General features: G+C 44.2%; 1 protein-coding gene across 8 annotated transcripts in view; it reads left to right on the top strand.

The window, feature by feature from the left end:
- The window catches only part of LOC106582030 (DNA-binding protein SATB1), a 59,827-nt gene that overhangs the window by 10,497 nt on the left and 25,463 nt on the right, over positions 1 to 23,867 (top strand). For 5 of the 8 annotated variants that reach the window (XM_082962593.1, XM_082962594.1, XM_082962596.1 and 2 more), the window contains exons 2-7: positions 4,895 to 5,139; positions 7,032 to 7,208; positions 9,708 to 9,834; positions 12,578 to 12,701; positions 18,728 to 18,839; positions 22,821 to 22,898. In XM_082962593.1, coding sequence (XP_082818719.1) covers positions 4,920 to 5,139; positions 7,032 to 7,208; positions 9,708 to 9,834; positions 12,578 to 12,701; positions 18,728 to 18,839; positions 22,821 to 22,898 — 838 coding nt within the window. In that variant the 5' untranslated portion in view covers positions 4,895 to 4,919. Of the gene's footprint in view, positions 1 to 2,415; positions 3,393 to 4,894; positions 5,140 to 7,031; positions 7,209 to 9,707; positions 9,835 to 12,577; positions 12,702 to 18,727; positions 18,840 to 22,820; positions 22,899 to 23,867 lie in introns of those variants that run through there. The other 3 variants (XM_082962601.1, XM_082962600.1, XM_014164712.3) reach the window with 2 other exon arrangements.

Here is a 23,867-nt window from a genome sequence, read left to right as displayed (position 1 = left end):
GCTCGCATTCGCTGTTATTTCTATTTCCATGCCCACTCTGACAGATATGAAAACGTACACCCAACCAAATGTACAGCGAGCGTCATGTATTGTCTCTCACAACTATTTTGATAATAAACATTTCGATGTATTTAGCTTTGAATTTTCCCAATGTGTTAAATAAAACTTTGACCCTGCTATTACAGGTGATATCATGTGAAATGAGCAACGGATTTGACCCAAAAAAGATTGATAGTTGTTCTTGCACATTTTACTACATCACCAGTAGTAACACTGTAGTAACATAGTAATAGCCCCAGAATATTGCGTTGTCCTTTTCATCTTTATTATCATGCACCTTACTTGATTAACACAAGGTAATACTGCAGTACTCTGTTGATGAATGCAGTATGAATTTGGCAGTTTAGCCAGTTTTCACATCTCTGTACAACCCAACAGTTTCTAGATAGGCTACTAAGTTTATTGAATTGTGACATACACCCGACTAGTTTGAACCTTAGACAGTAAGGTTTTAACATTGGAGCATACAGTATGCGTTTCCTGTGACAGGCCACAGACATGGGACAGCATCACTTACCGGCAGCACAGACTCACTGCTTTGAAAGCGACTGACATTGAGCTCGGTGTTGTTGTTTACTCAAGACAGTGTTCTACCTCAACTTGATACCGCCTACTCTTACCTTGCTCTGTTTAAATTCCGGCTCAAACGTTTTTCAACAATACATTCATTGGGAATACAGTGGCTCGGGTGCTCTTTCTATCAAAAAACATCAAACACTCACATTTGTATACGATAAAGAGGTCACCTGCTGTATCAATCCTTATAAAGCTTGAACACGATAAAGTATTACCTTCTTGGCTTAAAACTCCGTAAACAGGTATGAACTAAGAGTTTCCCTGAGCTCAAGATGTCTCACCTCTAGGAATCATCTCTCAGGAATTTAAGAGAAACCCACTTTTGAAGAGTTGGACTTTTTATGACAAATCTTTTCCCCTCACATATTTCCTTCTGCTCGCCTCTATGTGTGTTATTGACAAAACAACCATTTTTTTTTGTTGTGTGGGAGGAGATTTATGATTTGGCTTACATTTCTGGGAGCTATAGGCCTTACCATGGTTTATGATTAAATACTACAATATATATACAACATTTTGTTTCTATATGTAGCATTTCCTCTGTGTTTGAACAAAGAGGTAGGCAATCACTGCACATATAGAGTTTGTGTTTATGGTTTGCCAGGTATTAATGCATCCTGTTTTGGTTGGTTTCCTTTTTAGCTTTTTTTTCTGAATCTGGACTGCCTTGTTTTCATGTTGTGTTGACAACATGCCTGATATACTGTACCTAATATCTTGGTCTGTCTCTGCAAGTATTTACACCCACATTTGTTTTTGTTTATTGTCCCCTGCTGACAATCATTTCATGTAGAATAGTGTTTTATCCCAGGGTATGCAGGATAACTGTAATGATTTACGTTCTTTGATTCTGTGTGACAATTGATGTTATCTCTACGTTGTTTGTACAGACGGATGTTTTATAGCAGTGCTGTGCTGTGCACATTCCCATTTGAGCAAGAATAATTGTGTTGTGATGTATATAGTAATAGACAGTAACATTGCTTTCCGTTATAGACAATACTTAGTTCAACAGAAGTTGTAAGGCACCTGCCTTGACAGTGATGCCCTTGAGGTGCGCCTCTAGGGTCTTGGGAAGGTCACACTCACTCTCTCCCAGTCCCCCCTCTCTCGAGGTTAGGACAGTGCCATATTTGTGGTCAGGGAAAGTCAGTACCGTAATCCAATCTTTTTAGTAGTAGATGATTGGCTATGCTCTCTATGTTGTCACCTGTGTGTAGGGCTGCTCGTAGCATGTGTGCAATGAATGCACTGTGTACATAAGCTATTTAGAAAGGCACCACAACAGCATTTGCTCACCACCCTCTACTTCTATGATGTGTGCTGTAGCAATAAGACATCTTCAGCCGGTGAGGCACCTCTAAGTGATATGCAAACACATTTAACAGGCTTGTGTTCACACCTAACAGATTTCATCTCTCTTCAATAATCCTAATATCGGATCCTGGCATTATTATTGAAGGTTATTATTCATCTTATTATGGGAAAAGTTCAGGAAAATAATAGTAACCATGTAATAAACAAACAGCCTATTATAATTCGGGATACCAATTTTGTTTGTTTGTTTATTTATTTGTATGCACAATAAGAATAGCTTACGGGTCGAGTAGGCTACTCAGGACTGACGTAGATCAATAGTCAAAATGGCATGGGAGTTATTCCATTGTGCTCTCTCAGATAGCGTTTCAGTGATGCGCGGTTTATATCGGCCTATTTTAACAATTTCCACATGGTCCTCCTGTAGCCTATATAATGTCCATTCGCATAGCATCTCGAATATGTATAGCCTATGCGCGCCTCTGTGTATGTGCATGTGTGTGTGTGTGTGTGTTATTCAGTAATAAATGCAGAACCGCCTCACTCTAATCAAGCTGATTAAAAATTCCTGCGCGCACAGCCGGAAATCGCACCATCCTCTGTTTTCTTTGCACTTTTTACTTTATTTTAGGTTCTACACTCCGCCAGGACATCGGCTGTCGCGAGTGGCTGCCTTCAACACTCGACATGCGGGTTAAATCGTCTTGTTTTAGGGGTGTTTTCTTTTGAAATGAGGAGGAGAAAGGGAAAGCACAGGCAGCACCAGCAAGGGGAGTGATGAGTCAATACAACTCATAATTTAATGGGGACACAGAAGGGGAAAGCGAGAAAGAAAGAAGAGCTCCCGTCCGGACGCAAATCAAACCAACAGAACGAACACATATCGCAAGCAGCTGTTATGCATCCATAGCAAGCCTTAACTCGACATTGGAAAGTAAATCGCACTTTTTAACATGGGTGTGCATATCGTTGCGCCATCGTCTCTACATGAGATAGCAGATCATTGTCGATAAAAAAAAAAATTCTAGAGAAGCCGAATTTATTGAATACACGTTCTTTTTGTATGCGTTTATACATCAGGATTGTTCGCGACTGGTAGAAATAACAGATTTCAGCACCGCTTATCACTATCCGATGTTCTATTCACGACTGAGCAAATAATTCGATTTATTTAGGCTATACTGTACAGACTTAATTCCTTACCAATGTTATCGTATCCCAGTCTGTCTCGACGTCTTCTTTTATATAAATTTGGGTTGCTCTTTTGTATATCAACCTTTCATCTCTCAAAAGAAGAACACATTTCTGTAGAGGACCTATCATTTAAACCTAGAAAGCATCAGACATTGAAGTTTTCTTTCCCTTGACAAAACTTGAAGAAGGCAACGTTCACCAAGACTGCATTATATGCTTTCGAGTTTTGAAGTGCTGAGTTTCAGGTTGGTTTGCCCTAAATGTAACTTAACTTGTGTTTTGCACTGTTGCTTGTCTTTTTTAAAGGTCATTCAGAAATCCTGCCCTGGATCTCCACCATATCCGGGTCTGGATTCTGTTGCCCCTATTTAAACAATTAGTTGCTTCATTGCATATCATGAATGAGATAGTTCATGATCATTTCTGTGCTGGTGGGAAGGTGGGGGTACATTATTTTGACCTGTTCAGTTTTTGTTTAAATAGATATTTTGTAACTTTCTATTGCACAATGTAAACACTGTATAATAACCCACCTGAATGTAGCCTTATTTTTATTAAAAAAAATAAAACACCATAACAAATACTTATTCAAATGTTGCTAAAGCAAATGGTGTGCATTAGGTGTTTAACCCTGTCATTCAGTTGTGGAGAGACTGTCAAGGTGTTGATTGTGTGCTTCCTGCAGTCAGTGGCTGTGTATGTGGGTGGCAGGTAGCCTAGTGGTTAGAGTGTTGGGCCAGTAACCAAAAGGTTGCTGTATCGAATCCCCAAGCTGACAAAGTAAGAATCTGTCGTTCTGCCCCTGATCAAGGCAGTAAACCCACTGTTCCCCGGTAGGCTGCCTTTGTAGATAAGAATTTGTTCTTAACTGACTTGCCTGGTTTAAAATTAAAATGTGTTTTCAATAATCAGGTGTATCCAGCATGTCAGACTTCACCTCTGTCCATTCTTTTTTCTGTTTGCACTTTTCATTTCTGATAGGCTCAAAGGTATAAGCATTCTTTCCAATGGTACTGCTTTCATTTAGTTTTACCTCACATTTTGTAGTGTTCTCTTAAATTTAAAGAGCAATTTAAAGAGACCTCCCACAATTTTTCTTCCCCATATCATGTCCTTAGGCACATGTGATATCATAACAATGTTCTTCAGGTCCTTTGCCTTTTTATGCTTTTTTTCCGACAAAGCCTGTCTGGTAAATTCTTTTGGGGGGGGAGTGCTGAAAGTGACTCAGGCTGAATATGTTTAGCTCTACTCTCTCGGCCTTCACTTCACTGTTGCAAGGCTTGTGGGCTTGTGCTGTGAACTGCAGTAATCATCGGAGTGGAATCTTTCTGCAAATTAATGTGTTTGCACAAAAATGGGCATGTATGCCCACCATATGGGAATCCGTAGTGGGACAGACATACATAATACATGCTCTGAAAAATGGGAACATTACGATGGCACGAAACATTGTGAGTGCCAAGTAATGAAAGCACAAAATAGGCAGTTATTGTTGTAACTGTTATGTTTTTGTTATGTGCTTTTTCCCATAGATAGATGTTGATGTTGACAAGTTATCACCCGCTTTTTTCTAACCTTTTCAATGTGCAAACAATCAACCCTAAAAAGATCATTTGGCATACTTCATATCATGCATTTGAATATGATGTGCTTACTGTGTGAAGGCCTTACCTGTCCATGAACCCACTAATGTCCTGCCAGATAGTTAACACCCAGACTGTGTCCCTGTCTTATCTCCTCCCAGGTGATAGTGAGCAGAGGTGCTGAGAATGATGGACCATCTCAGTGAGGCGTGCCTGGGGAAGGAGAACTGTGATCTGGTCAACAGCATGGCTGACCGCGACTCCAAGGCCCCCCCAGCCAAGCTGGCCCGGCTGGAACAGAACGGCAGCCCCCTGGGCAGGGCCCGCCTGGGCAGCACGGGGGCCAAGCTGGCCGGGGTACCCTACAAACCCTCGGGACACCTCCTCAAGAACTGCCACAAGAGGGGTGAGTGACACTGGTCAGGGTGGTGTGTGTTTATGTGTGTAGGTGTGTGAGATAGCAAAATATAAACCCTCAGACACTTCAAAAGGACCCTCAATACAAGTAGGCCCAAATTATGGCCTGTGTGTGTTTGGCAAGATGGGAGAGAGGTGGAATGTTGTAAGTGTGTGTGTGTGTGTGTGCTGTCTGTGTTTACAATTATAATGTCTTCATGGTTCACAAGTGTCATGTTGTCATGGTTTTGTTTCCATCTTCCTGCGCAAACCGATTTAAATTTCCCTTAGTCATCTGAGTGCGCACACCCACACTTAGGCCTATCTACGAAGACCCATTGTTTATACCGAGGCCGTTTGAGAATTATTACTGTGTTATTCTGCAAAGCGCTGCATCACTGTTTCTCTCCTGTTGTTGTTTATTATAGAGAATGTAGGTCCCCCACTTAAGGGGCCTTTATTTTGAGATGATGACATAGCTTTTTTATATAACTACTGGCCTGGTCATTACATGAATAATGTTTTTATGTTATGAATTTTTGGGGCTAGATACGAGCATTCAGACCTGCAGATTTTCCTGAGTTTATTAGTGGTTGTCCGTTATGTCTCGTCTGTTTGTTCGGTGGCGTTTGTGGGGACTTTGGAACCATAGAATGTTGCGTTGAGTGTCTTGATGCGCTGTTACTCTTAGTTGGTTCCTATCTCATTTGTTGCAAAACACCAGCTGAGAAAGTTCCATTTTCCTCCCCAATCATCATCCTCAGGCCCTACATCACTCTGTCCTCGCGTTTTTCCGAACGTTCCAGCATATTTTTAGCCTTTTTCGAGAGGAAATTGTGAAATTTATCGAAGCGTCTGTTGCTAAAGTTTCGCATGGCCACAGTGGGCATTGTTTGAGCTGAATAATATTTACCATGGGTTTTTCTCCGCTCCATGAAAACAAAGGCTGTATTGATCCCCAAATGAACCTACACAGCAGTCTTTATTGTTAGATCTCTATCTATTAAAATCAGGGAAAGAAGCAGCGTTTCAGCACATTCCCTGGCATTTGCCCCGTTTATTGATTGTTTGTCAGAGATGTTTGCATCTTCAGGATGCTGGACATTAGAAATATGGTTCATTGCAACTGCTCAAACTCTATGAATAGTGTGCTGCATATCATCACCACTGAAGGCTATAGAGGAACATTTTAACCAAAAAAGTTATGATGTTCCGAAACTTAAGTCACCGAAACATCAAAAGACGTTTTTAACCCAAATGGTATAATTTGAAATTTGCACAGTGCAACATCTTTGGACAAGGATTCCTTGTTTTCTACCTAATAGCAGTGCAGTGTTTACACAGACTAGTAAACCTCAGGGTGCACTGGAGTGTTGGGAGTTGGAGCGGTGCATCATGGGAAGGTGATATGGGGTTGACAGCAGAGGCAGAAGCAGTCTAATGTGATCTGAGCCCCTTGACAATGAATCAACAGATCTCAGTCAAAAAGTGGTTAAAAGCTGAGATAGGCCAAGATTCATCTGAACAACGTTCAATTTATTTTGACTTTATTTCAAATCGAATAATGATATCATTAATAATGACTAAGGACATTGAAATCATTACTCTGATCATGATGTCATTGATCATGATTGAATAACTAAAATCACAGTACCACCACATCTGCTACCACTACTAGTCCTATCAATGTGAATAAGCCTAATAAGGAAATTCTAATAAAAAACAATGCAATATTTATCATTATGCTGTCACTGATAATACGAATGGCACTGGCATTCATTCATTCATGAATAGAGGTAGTCTGACTGTATCAGCTGTGTCTAAATGTAATATTAATCCCCCCATTGAAGGTCACCATTTGTCATGTCTGAGCCCCCGCTGTGTTGCTCTGTGTCTCTCCAGGCAACATGCTCCCTGTGTTCTGCGTGGTGGAGCATTACGAGAGCCCCATCGAGTTTGACAGCAAGGAGGAGCACGCCGAGTTTGTGCTCGTCAGGAAAGACATGCTGTTCAACCAGCTCATCGAGATGGCCCTTCTGTCACTGGGCTACTCGCACAGCTCGGCGGCACAGGCGAAAGGTAGGACTGGCAGAAGCCCCCACTCTATTGATGACTCGCTCACACACACATACACACATACACACACACACACACGCAGATACACAGACATACACACATACACATACAGTTGAAGTCGGAAGTTTACATACACTTAAGTTGGAGTCATAAAAACTCGTTCTTCAACCACTCCACAAATTTCTTGTTAACAAACTATAGTTTTGGCAAGTCGGTTAGGACATCTAGTTTGTGCATGACACAAGTAATTTTCCCAGCAATTATTTACAGACAAATTATTTCACTTATAATTCACTGTATCACAATTCCAGTGCGTCAGAAGTTTACATACACTAAGTTGACTGTGCCTTTAAACAGCTTGGAAAATTCCCGAAAATGATGTCATGGCTTTAGAAACTTCTGATAGGCTAATTGACATCATTTGAGTCAATTGGAGGAGTACCTGTGGATGTATTTCAAGGCCTACCTTCAAACTCAGTGCCGCTTTGCTTGACATCATGGGAAAATCAAAAGAAATCAGCCAAGACCTCCAAACCCCTGAAGGTACCTCGTTCATCTGTACAAACAATAGTACGCAAGTATAAACACCATGGGACCACGCAGCCGTCATACCACTCAGGAAGGAGACGCGTTCTGTCTCCTAGAGATGAACGTACTTTGGTGCGAAAAGTGCAAATCAATCCCAGAACAACAGCAAAGGACCTTGTGAAGATGCTGGAGGAAACGAGTACAAACGTATCTATATCCACAGTAAAACGAGTCCTATATCGACATAACCTGAAAGGCTGCTCAGCAAGGAAGAAGCCACTGCTCCAAAACCGCCATTAAAAAAGCCAGACTACGGTTTGCAACTGCACATGGGGACAAAGATCGTACTTTTTGGAGAAATGTCCTCTGGTCTGATGAAACAAAAATATAATTTTTGGCCCTAATGACCATCGTTATGTTTGGAAGAAAAAGGGGGATGCTTGCAAGCCAAAGAACACCATCCCAACCGTGAAGCACGGGGGTGGCAGCATCATGTTGTGGGGGTGCTTTGCTGCAAGAGGGACTGGTGCACTTCACAAAATAGATGGCATCATGAGGGAGGAAAATTATGTGGATATATTGAAGCAACATCTCATTACATCAGTCAGGAAGTTAAAGCTTGGTCACAAATGGGTCTTCCAAATGGACAATGACCCGACGCATACTTCCAAAGTTGTGGCAAAATGGCTTAACGACTACAAAGTCAAGGTATTGGCGTGGCCATCAGAAAGCCCTGACCTCAATCCTATAGAACATTTGTGGGCAGAACTGAAAACGCGTGTGTGAGCAAGAAGGCCTACAAACCTGACTCAGTTACACCAGCTCTGTCAGGAGGAATTCAAAATTCACCCAAAGAATTGTGGGAAGCTTTTGTAAGGCTACCCGAAACGTTTGATCCAGGTTAAACAATTTAAAGGCAGTGCTACCAAATACTAAATTGAGTTATGTAAACTTCTGACCCACTGGGAATGTGATGAAAGAAATAAAAGCTGAAATAAATAATTCTCTCTACTATTATTCTGACATTACACATTCTTAAAATAAAGTGGTGATCCTAACTGACCTAAGACAGGGAATTTTACTAGGATGAAATGTCAGGAATTGTGAAAAACTGAGTTTAAATGTATTTGGCTTAGGTGTATGTAAACTTCCGACTTCAACTGTATACACACACGTACAAACTCAGGCACGCACACACACACCCACACATGCACATGCCCGCTCTACGAACTATAGAACTGGCCCTGCTGTGATTTGGCTTCTCCCACAGCTTACCCCACACACACTTCCATCCATCCATCCATCCATCCATCCATCCATCCACACACACTCACACTCACACACACACACACACACACACACACACACACACACACACACACACACACACACACACACACACACACACACACACACACACACACACACACACACACACACACACACACTGCCCCCTCCCCCACTCTCCCACACACACATCTGTCTTAGCTGTCCAGGCCTCCGATAGTTTCCCAGCTGATCTGAAGGCTCAGTAACGTAGGCCGACATTGATCCCAGACAGAGGATGTAACTACATGCCTCTCAGGAGTTCTCAGGGCTTCTCTCTGCTCTGTAAACCTCTAGCTAGAACATTCAGTGGAAGTGAAGGTGGGACCCGTTGCAGCTGACTGCAACTCTAACACACAGACCTGGGCTATTTCCAGGTGCCTCTGCCCTTTATTACAGGCTGGTCTATCATACAGCAACATTCTCTGTAGTAGGACATAGTGTAGGCTCAGATGTTTTCATGCCATTTATTGGTGGTGGGGGGGTGGGGGGGGGGGGCTTACTGGGAAAAGAGATGTCAACCTTAATGTGACCTTGCTGGAAAAATATAGAATCAGTATTATTCTAAATGTTTATCTGAATGTGTCTAAACATGAGAACCATAACATTTACCATTTGATTGTGTTTGTGTTTCTCTTTCCATTGCAGGTCTCATTCAGGTGGGCAAGTGGAACCCGGTTCCACTGTCCTACGTGACGGACGCGCCGGACGCCACCGTGGCAGACATGCTGCAGGACGTGTACCATGTGGTCACGCTGAAAATTCAGCTGCACAGGTCAGTCTCCGCCCTATTGCCCAATCAACCCACCCACCCACACAACCACCCACCTAACCAACCACCCACCCAATGCCAGTCCAGTGAAGTATTCAACCACACCACCCACCTATGCCAGTCTAGTGTGGCATGCGTACCTAGTTAACTTGGGTTAAACACCCAACACATAGGCCTACCATTTGCTTTCCATGCTTCCACACTAACTCAAATTAGCATAATAGCCACAGACCTTGCAGCAGCCATAACAGCAAATACATAACTGGAATCCAGCCATACACCTGATAGTGATGGATGGGCTGGACGTAGCAATGGTAGCTATCCAGTCCATACAAAACCATGCATGGCAGTCAGGTTTGCTCATATCACCTACTGTAACACTGTACACACCATTTACGTTGACCACAGTCAATAGCCACACCAACAAGATCTCATAGTTTCCCTTCGAAATTCAACGTGTTATGGATGAACGTCTATTTTTGATGCTTTCATTATGTGTGGTTACAGGTTTTATTCCACATGGTTACAGGGTTAAAACAGAAACAACTCAAAGGTTAACAGTCTGGGCGTTAATAGTTAAGGTTAGCGCTATGGTTTGGGGAAGGCTTAACCTTTTACTGCAGTGGGTTAAATCAGGGTCACAAGAGTGTTTCTTGGTAGTCTTAAACAAATCTACTTTGAGTTTGCATCCCAATATCACACTTCATATACATCACAGAAGACTGAAATATAGCAAAACCGTTTGACATAGAAACACAGATTTTTGGCGTAACAATTATGTTTATTAATTATGAAATTATGAAAAATATTTATACCATTCTACTTATGAGGCCACTATTTCATTTGACTGCAGGAAAGGGCTACAACAAAATAATAAAAAACCATACAATATTACCATCAGGTATCATCCGTATTCACAGTGTTCTCAAGGCTTGCTAGAGCATTGTGAAATGCAGTAGCACAGTGGTCTAAGCAGCATGCTCCAGCTCTGAACATCATCAGTCTGCGCCCAGTGCTGGCCAATCTTTATTTTGGATTTTATTTTGTGAGAGCCAAGGAAGGCATATATCGACGTTCTCAGGACGTTTTTCAAACATCCAAAATCGGCGTCTATTTCTAATGACCAACCTGGCCACACAGCCCACACATACTGTTTACAGACCACATAGCAGCCACAGACTACACACACACACACACACACACACACACACACACACACACACACACACACACACACACACACTGAGATTGGTACTGGTGGTGTAGAGGCCTGTGCCAGCTGCACACACTCAGCCCTACCCTCACTAGCTCACTGCTAATGCAACCCTCTGGGGGGCTGTTCACACACACACACACACACACACACACACACACACACACACACACACACACACACACACACACACACACACACACACACACACACACACACACACACACACACACACACACACACACACACACACACACACACACACACAGGTTGTTCTCCCTCCCTCCTTCTCTTTCCTCCCCTCCTCTGCACACACACCAGCCAGGACACAGAAGGTTGTGTTTATTTCCAGCAAGCTTGTGTGTCTGCATGGATAGCTGTCTGTCTCCACCACTCACCCTCCTCTCTTTTCCTCCCCTCTGTTCCTTTGCTTTCCCCAGAGGCTCTTTAGCTGCTACAGCCGTTTAAGGTGTTCTGGCAAAGCCTCAACCAGTGCCGTGTGTGTTGTGTGTTGTGTGTTGTGTGTGTGTGTGTGTGTTCGCCCTCTATCTTTGAATCCTCTAACTTCTACCGATCTACCTTCTGTTTATTATATATGCATTACACATATCAAAGTACCTACAACCTTTTGATAACCTCTAAGACAATAGCAACCCATCTCCCCCACCACACACACATAAACTCAATAGACACCCATACCAACTGTGGAGTGTGCGGTTCGCGTGTTCCTTTTGTCGTTGCCATAATTCAGGAATGCATGCAATGCGAACACGGCCATATGTCCCACACACGTGACGTCTGCGCGTGCTTGATCACATGGAGAGATCCTTATCTGAAGCGAACGGGGCTCTCTCACTGGAGACCTGCTTGTTCACTTTCGAATTCCCCCTCATTAAAAAGATCTGGTTTGAAAGGGGGTCCACTTGTCTGTAAATAGAGTGCATTCATCTGTATATCGCATAGACACATACATTCTTTGTCTTTTTATCAAAAATGTGTGTTTTTACGTGCGGCATGTTATTATTTCCTTTCCCCCCGCTGCAGAAATCTAGCCGGTAACACCTTAAATTGTTTCGCCGAGCACATCGAGCCAGGAAGGTAGAAGTAACATGAAATAATAGTCGCCGCATGCAGCTGATGTATAATTCATGCATCAATACAGCAGATGTGTTGTATAAAGTAATTAACTAATCAGAACAATCAGGAGAGAGAGAGGGAAGGAGAGAGAGCGAGGGAGAAGGGAGGGAGGGAGAGAGAGCAATCTCCAGATGCATCTGCTTGATGCGCCAAATGAAATCTGTCTGTCTTGGAGGGGCGCTTGCAGCAGGAAAGCAAGGCCCTGTGCTCATCTCTCTCTCTTTTTCTTTCTCCTCCTGTTCTCTCCTGTTCTCTGCCCTCTTTTCTCTCCTGCTCTCTATTCCCCCCTCCCCTGTCTCAATCTCCCTGTTCTCTGTCCTCTCCCCCCACCCTCATCCCTTTCTCTTTCTCTCTCCCCCTATATCTCTCCTTCCTACCTCCTATCTCGTCTCACAGTTGTCCTAAACTGGAGGACCTGCCGCCAGAGCAGTGGACCCACTCTACAGTAAGAAATGCCCTCAAGGAGTTACTCAAAGACATGAACCAGAGCTCTCTGGCAAAAGAATGTCCCTTATCACAGGTGCTGGAGCCGTCCACAAACCCCCACTATTCCATTTGCCAAAGACTGCCAGTGTCCCTTTTTCAAATGCCCAGAGTTTGATAGAGTGGAACACGATGGAGAATTGCCATAGAAAATCCAAATCAATACCCATTGTCGTCCATATAGATGCACGTCCGTCCCCCCCTTCTTCTTCTCTTCCCCCTCATTTGCAGAAGCAGTACTGTTGATTGAATGCAGGGTTATTGTTGGGTAAACAATGGGCCAACCCAGAATAATCTTGATTTTCCTCTTTATACGTCAGGCTAGAAATATGTATGTTTTTGGAGTTTTTTTCTCTCACCGTTATGCAATACACTCTGTATTCAAGTAGCTTGACTCTATAGAATTACAGCTTTCGTTGTATATCATAGCTCATAACAGAAGCTGTTCTGCAGGAAAGAAACGGCAGTATATCTATCACAGGAGCCGCCTGGGTGTGTGTGTGAGCGCTTACGGTATGGAGTGTGTGTGTGAGCGCTTACGGTATGGAGTGTGTGTGTGTGCGCTTACGGTATGGAGTGTGTGTGTGAGCGCTTACAGTATGGAGTGTGTGTGTGAGCGCTTACGGTATGGAGTGTGTGTGTGAGCGCTTACGGTATGGAGTGTGTGTGTGAGCGCTTACGGTATGGAGTGTGTGTGTGTGCACTTACGGTATGGAGTGTGTGTGTGAGCGCTTACAGTATGGAGTGTGTGTGTGAGCGCTTACGGTATGGAGTGTGTGTGTGAGCGCTTACGGTATGGATTGTGTGTGTGAGCGCTTACGGTATGGAGTGTGTGTGTGTGCACTTACGGTATGGAGTGTGTGTGTGAGCGCTTACGGTATGGAGTGTGTGTGTCAGCGCTTACGGTATGGAGTGTGTGTGTGAGCGCTTACGGTATGGAGTGTGTGTGTGAGCGCTTACGGTATGGAGTGTGTGTGTGAGCGCTTACGGTATGGAGTGTGTGTGTGAGCGCTTACAGTATGGAGTGTGTGTGTGAGCGCTTACAGTATGGAGTGTGTGTGTGAGCGCTTACGGTATGGAGTGTGTGTGTGAGCGCTTACGGTATGGAGTGTGTGTGTGAGCGCTTACGGTATGGAGTGTGTGTGAGCGCTTACAGTATGGAGTGTGTGTGTGAGCGCTTACGGTACGGAGTGTGTGTGTGAGCGCTTACGGTATGGAGTGTGTGTGTGAGCGCTTACAGTACGGAGTGTGTGTGTGAGCGCTTACGGTATGGAGTGTGTGTGTGAGCGCTTACGGTATGGAGTGTGTGTGTGAGCGCTTACGGTATGGAGTGTGTGTGTGAGCGCTTACGGTATGGAGTGTGTGTGTGAGCGCTTACGGTATGGAGTGTGTGTGTGAGCGCTTACGGTATGGAGTGTGTGTGTGAGCGCTTACGGTATGGAGTGTGTGTGTGAACGCTTACAGTATGGAGTGTGTGTGTGAGCGCTTACGGTATGGAGTGTGTGTGTGAGCGCTTACGGTATGGAGTGTGTGTGTGAGCGCTTACGGTATGGAGTGTGTGTGTGAGCACTTATAATATGGAGTGTGTGTGTGAGCGCTTACAGTATGGAGTGTGTGTGTGAGCGCTTACGGTATGGAGTGTGTGTGTGAGCGCTTACAGTATGGAGTGTGTGTGTGAGCGCTTACGGTATGGAGTGTGTGTGTGAGCGCTTACGGTATGGAGTGTGTGTGTGAGCGCTTACGGTATGGAGTGTGTGTGTGAGCGCTTACGGTATGGAGTGTGTGTGTGAGCGCTTACGGTATGGAGTGTGTGTGTGAGCGCTTACGGTATGGAGTGTGTGTGTGAGCGCTTACGGTATGGATTGTGTGTGTGAGCGCTTACGGTATGGAGTGTGTGTGTGTGCACTTACGGTATGGAGTGTGTGTGTGAGCGCTTACGGTATGGAGTGTGTGTGTCAGCGCTTACGGTATGGAGTGTGTGTGTGAGCGCTTACGGTATGGAGTGTGTGTGTGAGCGCTTACGGTATGGAGTGTGTGTGTGAGCGCTTACGGTATGGAGTGTGTGTGTGAGCGCTTACAGTATGGAGTGTGTGTGTGAGCGCTTACAGTATGGAGTGTGTGTGTGAGCGCTTACGGTATGGAGTGTGTGTGTGAGCGCTTACGGTATGGAGTGTGTGTGTGAGCGCTTACGGTATGGAGTGTGTGTGTGAGCACTTATAATATGGAGTGTGTGTGTGAGCGCTTACAGTATGGAGTGTGTGTGTGAGCGCTTACGGTATGGAGTGTGTGTGTGAGCGCTTACAGTATGGAGTGTGTGTGTGAGCGCTTACGGTATGGAGTGTGTGTGTGAGCGCTTACGGTATGGAGTGTGTGTGTGAGCGCTTACGGTATGGAGTGTGTGTGTGAGCGCTTACGGTATGGAGTGTGTGTGTGAGCGCTTACGGTATGGAGTGTGTGTGTGAGCGCTTACGGTATGGAGTGTGTGTGTGAGCGCTTACGGTATGGAGTGTGTGTGTGAGCACTTATAATATGGAGTGTGTGTGTGAGCGCTTACAGTATGGAGTGTGTGTGTGAGCGCTTACGGTATGGAGTGTGTGTGTGAGCGCTTACGGTATGGAGTGTGTGTGTGAGCGCTTATAGTATGGAGTGTGTGTGTGAGCGCTTACGGTATGGAGTGTGTGTGTTATGGAGTGTGGTATTCAGTGGACTCTCCCCTCAGCGAGGCTGCCGTATGGTCACCTAGAGGCCCGTGGTGTGTGTGTTTAGCCCGGGCAGAGCGTGGTGATGATGTAAAGAGTCCCCCGGCGGTGTTCAGGCTGAGCCGAGACGCCGCTCCCTCCCTCTCTCCCTCAGCCCGGTAATCACCCTGTTTACGGTCCATATGTGAGCCACTCTCTGTGGTGCAGTCCAACCGCGCAGGCTCAGAGGATACCATCGCTGCTCGATATTAACTCCGTTGTTCAGCCATTGTTATTCACTCATGGTAAGACGCTCTGAGTAAGTAAGAGTGTCTGTTTTACAGGCTACCTGAAATATGAAATGGTAGTTGAGATGTGCATTGTTAATCACAAATATCATATATGATATACTATAAGCAGATATCCCTTTACTCGCGTTGTAGGGGTTCACAGATGGCCGACTTCAAAATATCTGACATCTGTTACACTGTGGGTTCTGCATTGCTATACCCACAGAGAGGTGTGTTGTTGCTTTTAATAGGTCTCTCTATAAGTCTCAATGCTCATTTGGTCCATTGAGCCCAGCCCAGTATTAGACCTGCATGGCTACTGCTGTTTCCTATCAGTATTAAACTCTGGCTCAGGGTCTCTGATGATAGTGCCTGAGGGGGATGTGATGGGCGGCAGGTGAAAAGCCACAGAGGCCGCAGCGCTCCTAAGGCTTCTGGGAAGCCAACAGCGCCCGGGGAGAGGAAAGGGTGTGTTTGGAGGCAGGGAAGATTGGCAGCTTTTATAGGATTAGTGTCTCCTTGATATTCAGGAGGGTAATCCTGGGGAGAGAAAGGTTAACAAACAGAGAATTTGGGGGAGAGAATGAACCCTACCTCAGAACAGGGCTCAAAGAGAGAAAGAAAGAGGGGGGGCCATCTTGAAAAAACGGCGCCTTTGTTCTGTGTCTTGTCAAACATTTAGTTCATTCTTTTGTGGCGGGGAGTCATGCTTTGTGTGTTTGGCCTACAAATGCCCTGAAGAGACTCCAACTCCAAGAGAGGGGAGGGGGGGCTGAGAGAAAAGAGACTGTATTCACCACTGTGGCCATTGTTATTGTTCCCAGTGGAATATCATTTGACTGCGCTCAGATGGAGTTCCAATGTAATGCCCCCCATAGAGGAAAAGTAGATGGGGTCTCACTAAAAAGTTTGACTCCCGTCCACCCCCTTCTCCTCATCACCACCCTCTCTGAGAGGGCCGGGTCAGTGACTGGGAGCGAACTTAACCCCCAGGCTCCTCTGAAACTACGGCAACAAAAGAGGCCCCCCTCGCCACTCTGCCCCCCCCCCCCCCCCCCACTGGGCAGCCCTGACAGAGCAGCTGTCCTGTTGCATAGCAGCAAATAGCCATCAAATGCCATCTTTGTGAGCCTGGGCTCTGCTCTGAGGCTACTAGTGGCTGAGGTAGCGGTAGGACCTATTGGTGTGTATGTGTGCGTGTGTGCGCATGCGTGCGTACATGTGTTTGTGGGGAGGGGTGGGGACGCTTAACCCAATTGGTGTGGAATTGACTGTAATTAGTTTTAGATGTTTGGGGGGGGAGATATTAGCCACAATCAGAGCTAGGGAACAAGAAAAGGGTGTGTGTACGGTGTCTTAGTTAGTTTATGTGTGTGTGTGTGTGTGTGTGTGTGTGTGTGTGTGTGTGTGTGTGTGTGTGTGTGTGTGTGGCATATGCTTGCAGGCCATGGCAGGTTTTTACCAACGTGTCTTTTTCATGTGTCTCTCTCCCATGACGGAAAGTGGAGTAGATAGTTGGGGCAGATAACGGCCCTGTGCGACTTCCCGGGGGACACTGATAAGCTCCTGTGCTGTAGATGGCTATCACTTAAAGGGCCCAGGGCAGTCAGACAGCAGCATCCTGGTGCCACACCACGGGTACCTACCACTAACTACCTGTTGATGGCTGCTGGTTGGCAGAGGCTTCGTGGGCGCGAGGTGGCGGTGGTTATCTGCACGCCTTGACAAATGTGTGTACCATGTCTGTGCCTGCGTGTGTGTGTACCTGCCTGTGTGTGTGTGTGTGTGCCCCAGTGAGAGGCGTGATGTATGGAGGGAGATGCCTGATTAATGAGGACCGTTTATTAGAACATCTGTGTCAAAGATGGAGGAACACAGGCAGTGTGTCTTGGGTGGGCCCTGCTATAGCTGGCTCTGCCTCGCCCAGATACTGTAAATGCAACATGCTACGCCCAAGGAATAGCTCCCATTATGCCACAATACTATTCTGACTATACTGTACTCACCAAAATAGTGCATTCATATGGACTGGGATCAGCTGGTATACTGTACTGTATGTGCCATTTTCTGTTAACACTATTGAAGATCCTCAATTGTCAGATCCTCAATAACTCATCCTCAATGATCATTCCGCAATTCACCGGGCTTGTAATGCATGCTGGTTGTGTAGTGATGTTGAGGTCAGGAGTTCAGCATCAGGTCCATAGTGATCCACAGCAGCAAACTCAATCCTCCCTCGTCTTCCATCTCCGGTGAGGAGGAGTGGGAGATGAGGCTGCGGCTCTGCTGCCAGCTCCGTGCGTTGTTCACTGAAGTGCTGTTGTGCCAGAAGGTTCCCTCCCGTCCCCAAGTGCTCATATTAAAGATATGATAAAGAAGCCATACCTGTAATTTGAAAACAGATAGTTTCATCTTTTGAATATTTATAACAATCAAAACAATTTCTCCTGCTATTCACCCGCAGGCCAGGAAGGTGTTAAAACATTTAATGAAAAGAAAACAGCGCCTTGTTTGCGAGGAATGCGTTCGAGAAATAAATAAGGAAGAGTAGAGTCAATTGTGGAGAAGGCGAGAGGGCACAGATATAAAAGCCTTATGTCTCTTGAAGATGTTTTTTAACATATTGTGGAGAGCCAGAGAAAAAAAGAAAAGATTCATCTGTTTACATTGCCTGATTTCCAGATGCTAACTTTTAATAGTCTGTTTGTTATTTTACTTTCTGAAAGCAAACTGCTCTTTACTGTATTACTACACCCTGATATCAACAAGGCTACTAATTCAGTGAAGCCCATTATTTACTTTCCTCCCAGAAAGGTTCTCTCAAACTCTGTGGCATTTGCTATAAAGGGACACACCTCTTATATTTCATTTTGATTTGTTTTACATTTGGAAAGACAAGACCAAGATTTGTGCATGACTGATAAAAAAAAATGGTCTTTGCTAGATTATTGTTGTTTGTGCACCGAAATGTTTTATTCATTTTGACAAGAAAACACAGTATTAGTGCATGTCACACCAGCGTTAATAAATGCCCTCATGGTGCACATTGCGGATCCTGAAGGTCTTCTCTCTCTTTACCAATCTCTCTCTTTCAGAGTATGATCTCCTCCATTGTGAACAGCACTTACTATGCAAATGTGTCAGCGGCGAAGTGTCAGGAATTTGGGCGCTGGTATAAACATTTCAAGAAGACAAAAGATATGATGGGTAAGCAAAATGGACAGAGTGCAAAATGTTACACCAACACTGTCTTATCAGACCCCCCCCAATCACCATTCCAATATGTCTGCCCCATGTTCCCCCCCCCCCCTCTTCCTGGTACATTAAACACATTTTAATCACATCATCTAATGATGGCTCTTCTCAGATATTTCCCTGTACACTGCTCAGGTGCACAATGTTTTCACCGTTTTTCCTGAATCCATTCAGAGTAATCTATTATTGCTTATCAGATCTAGTTTAGTATTCAGTAATGGCTGTCAAATCACAGACTAAATTGAGGTCTGCGACCTTTGTTTATGAATACTGTTTCAGTTACCTACAAATGACATAGGGATGATTTTCCTGGCTATCATCTGGTTTGAAATCAATCTGTTTTTCCTTGTCAAAGTAGAACACGGCTGGCTTTGTATTTTAGATAACTCAGTTAGTCCTCCTTGTCCCTGTTTGGAAATTAGGTCACATAATTCAGATACTGTCTATATGATGTGTTTTGGTCATGAAATACCATACCAGTCATATTAATAGAGTTTAATATACAGTCATTTAGAGTATTGGTTTCAACCTATTGTGTAGAAATCCACCTTCCTATACAAGCTAGTGCTCATGTTGATTACATTCAAGTTCAGTGGCGGTCGGTGCTGTTTAAGATTAAGGAGGAGGATTTATTTTTTATGAGCATGGCCTTATTTCTATTACAGCATATTAGATGACTGTCATTCATATTCCATTCACCCAGCTCAATGTAACATCGATAGGTTTAGGCTACTAGTAATCAAGATGAAAGACAGTGACACATTCAATACCTTCTTGCACACTCTTGCTTGCATCTAGCTGATCTAGGGTGTTATCATTAGTCCAACAGTTCCAAACGAGAGTTTCTATTGGACAGATTCAGGTAGATTTGTCGCCGTTTTGTTCCATTTGCTTCCGTTTAAGAAACGTTTTTTCAACAGAATCGGCGGAATGAATACACCGCTGATTATCCACACACACAGTTCACTTTCATAGCAGCCACATACAAACAGCATCATCACTTTGCTCATTGTATAATTCCTTCTCGCATCTATGCACTCCCCTCCTCTCACCTTTTCCATTCGCTTGTGGACTTCAGTGCACAACACATCAGATGTCTGTGACCAGGCGAAAAAACCTTTCCAAGCCAAACCTTCATACCAGAACCGTTAACTGCTACACACAGCCTACATCGTTGTCACCATATTAGCTAACGTCATAGTCAACATAGCTACTAGAATTAAAACATTAGTAAACCTGCTACAATCACGCAGTACAGTGTACAGCAAGCACTTTAACAGTTACACAGGCTGACCTCTCTGTTTGAGCCAGGTGTTTGAGTAGGCTAAATTAGCTTGCTGCATTAGCTAGCTAAGTAAGTGAAAGTGAAAGAAATACAACAAAATATAGCTAGCTCTCTCTTTCTCTGCTGCTTCTCTTACATTTTTGACGAAATTAATTTGTTTAAATTTGTTAAACTATTTTCTTTCTCTCACTTTGCGTAAACTACTCACCACATTTTATGCACTGCAGTGCTAGCTAGCTGTAGCTTATGCTTTCAGTACTAGATTCAATCTCTGATCCTTTGCTTGGGTGGACAACATGTCAGTTAATGCTGCAAGAGCTCTGATAGGTACATCCTCCGGAAGTCGTCATAATTACTGTGTAAGTCTATGGAAGGGGGTGAGAACCATGAGCCTCCTAACTTTTGTATTTAAGTCAATGTACCCAGAGGAGGGCGGAAGCTAGCTGTCCTCTGGCTACAACATGGTGCTACCCTACAGAGTGCTGTTGAGGCTACTCTAGACCTTCATTACAAAACCATATATTTTAATCAGTTTTATCTAAAAATGAGAACTTTTTAAATGTTTCACTATTTTAATGTTTATGAAATTCACTGAGTAGGGTGGTCCTCCCCTTCCTCCTCTGAGGAATCTTGCTGGTCAAGATATAAGACCAGAATGTTTTCATGGTTTTGCCTGTGGACACTGCTCTGATCATGGACACGTAACACCACTGGCCCCCTACCCATCCTCTTGTGTACATACACACATTTTACACTGCGTGCACAATTATTAGGCAAATTGTATTCCTCTGGATTAATTTTATTGTTTAACACAATGCTCTCAGTCAATCCAAAATGTTATTGAACCTCAAACCTGAATGTTTAACAAAGGAAAAGTGAGTTTTGTCTTTCTCAGGGAAATATATAAGTGTGCACAATTATTAGGCAACTATTAGTGTGCAGAATTATTAGGCAACTAAATTACAAAAATAATTTCTCTCAACTCACTTGTTGATTCTCAATTTTTAGAGTAAGTGTAACACAAAATGATAAGTAACACAAAATGACAATTATATAACATTTTTGGCCTTTCAAAAATATTCAGTGACCAATATAGCCACCCTTATTTTCAAGAACTCAAAATGAGCCTTCAATCCATGGAGTCTGTCAGTTTCTTGATCTGTTCACGATCAATTTTCGCTGAAGCAGCAACCACAGCCTCCCAAATGCTGTTCAAAGAGGTGTATTGTCTTCCATCACTGTAAATCTCACGTTTGAGAAGGGCCCACAAGTTCTCAATAGGATTTAAGTCAGGTGAGGAAGGGGGCCAGGTCGTTATTCAGGCATCTTTGAGGCCCTTGCTGGCTAGCCAAGCAGTGGAGTACTTGGATGCATGTGATGGAGCATTGTCCTGCATAAAGATCATGGCCTTCTAGAGTGCTGAGGACTTCTTCCTGTACCACTGTTTGACAAAAGAATCTTCCAGAAACTGGCAGTAGGTTTGGGAGTTGAGTTTCAGTCCATCTTCAACCCGAAAAGGTCCAACTACCTCATCCTCAATGATAGCAGCCCATACCAGTACCCCTCCTTCACCTTGCTGGCACCTGACTGAAAGTGGTGCCCTGTGTCCATTACTGATCCAGCCACGGGCCCATCAATTTGGTCCATCAAGAGTCACTTTCATTTCATCTGTCCATAAAACCTTTGAAAAATTTGTCTTCAGGTATTTTTTTGCCCAATCTTGACGCTTCAACTTGTGAATCTTATTCAGTGGTGGTCTTGTTTCAGTCTTCTTGACCTTGGCCATGTCTCTGAGCACTTGACACCTTGTACTTTTGAACACTCCAGGTAGGTTACAGTTCTGAAATACAGTGGCACTGGAGGATAATGGGTTCCTGGTATTTTGACGTTTAATTCTTCTCAAGTCTTTTGCAGTTAATTTGCGCCTTTTCTTCCCCATGCGTTTTTTTGCGCCCCAGTTGACTATTTGCAACAAACAACTATTCGTTTGATTGTCCGGTGGTCACGCCTCAATAGTTGAGCTATTTAAAGAGTGTCGCATCCGTCTGAAAGGCATTTTACATTTTTGGCTTTTCAGTGTCAGTTAAATCTCTTTTTTGGCCCATTTTACCTGAGGTAATGAGGCTGCCTAATAATTATGCACACCTTGATATAAGGTGTTATTCACTTTCGCCACACCCTCCCTCATTACACAAATACATATCACCTGAAAATGATTAAATCCAATAAGCATTCAAGTTTATATGGTTTTGGAGTTCGAAAATATGAATAGAAATAATGATAAGATCAGAATACTCACTTGCCTAATAATTATGTACACAGTGTATGTAACATTCTTTATGGTTTATGGAAGAGTACATAAAGAATGTAGGATCTCAAGTAGCAGACCTGTGTGTATTTAGAATGTGATATTTATGTGTACATGGGATATGAGGTGAAGCATAGTGGGTATCAACTCTGTGGCATCCCTTATGTCCACATTAACCCTTTCTTCCCTTGGTCATGTATCATGTAGATTGTATGGGCTGTTAACCCTCTGTTTCTCTCTCTTCACCTGTGCACTGTGTGTCTTGTCCTCTCTATGTGTGTGTGTGCGTGTGCGTGTGTGTGTGTGTGTGTTTGCCCGTCTTGCCCACACGTCTGTGCAGGCATGCGCCAACCCTCGCAGCTGGAGGGCTACCTGGGGACGTGTGTCCTCCACGACAGCCCGCGTGCCAACACAATAGGTACGTCACGAGGCTACACACACACCCCTCAGGTGGCTGTTTGTCGCCCACAGCGACACTCTCAACCTTAATATTCATGAAAGGATGCCTACTGCGTGCCCGTTGAGTGGCAGCGATGGCATAGAGGGCACTGTTAAAAGGGAGTGTGTAAGTCTCTCCTTTGTGCTTCAGTGCCACTGTAGTTTCATAAACATACACTTAGTCTACCACCATGGGCAGTGTAGTTATATTGCCTTACATCGAGACACTGTCTGTAATTGAAAATGCGTCTGGTTAAACACATTGAAGGGCCCTGGTCGACAGTCTCTGCTGTCAGAGTCTGCCTCTATGGGACCCAGCAAAGTGGTCTCTACTCTGTTGAAGTGTGAGAGCAGTCCCCCTATCCAGCAGGAGACAGAGTTCCATGGGTTTTTGGACACCCCCCAACCCTCTCGCTCTCTCTCTCTCGCTCCCCCCCGCTCCCTCTCTCCCCCATCTCTCTCTCTCTCCATCTCTCCCTCTCTCTCCCCCTCTCTCCCTCCCTCTCTCTCTCTCTACCCCTCTCTCAACCCACATCCCATTCCCATTGTGTGTTTAATCCGGGGCTCTTTTGTAGCTGGATTCCACACAAGGACTCCCGCTTCTGTGGCTGCCTTTTCTTCAGGGCCTGCCGTGCTTTTCTGCCACCCCTTTTTTTTTCAATTTTTTTTTCTTCATGGAAATGCTGTGTTTGTGTGCGTTCAGTATGTGTGTGTGTGTATTTGTGAGCATGCCCCCCAGCAATGTGTGTGAGCACAGAGTAGAGAGACAAGAGCGAATCATCACAGCCAGGGAATGCCGAGGATTATGGGAGATGTAATTATTACCACTTTTCTTTTTCTTAATAATTTGTTTCGACAAATACTGAAAAGAACAGTCTTGGCCAGTTTTTGTGTTTCCTGACAGTTAAGAAAATATGCTGCTATATTTGTGATTATTGTGTGGATTTTT

Source organism: Salmo salar, chromosome 02, assembly GCF_965601325.2.
Source record: "Salmo salar chromosome 02, fSalSal1, whole genome shotgun sequence".
NCBI lineage: Eukaryota > Metazoa > Chordata > Actinopteri > Salmoniformes > Salmonidae > Salmo > Salmo salar.
Note: the sequence above shows the minus strand (reverse complement) of the source record. Positions and strands in the feature narration are given on the sequence as shown.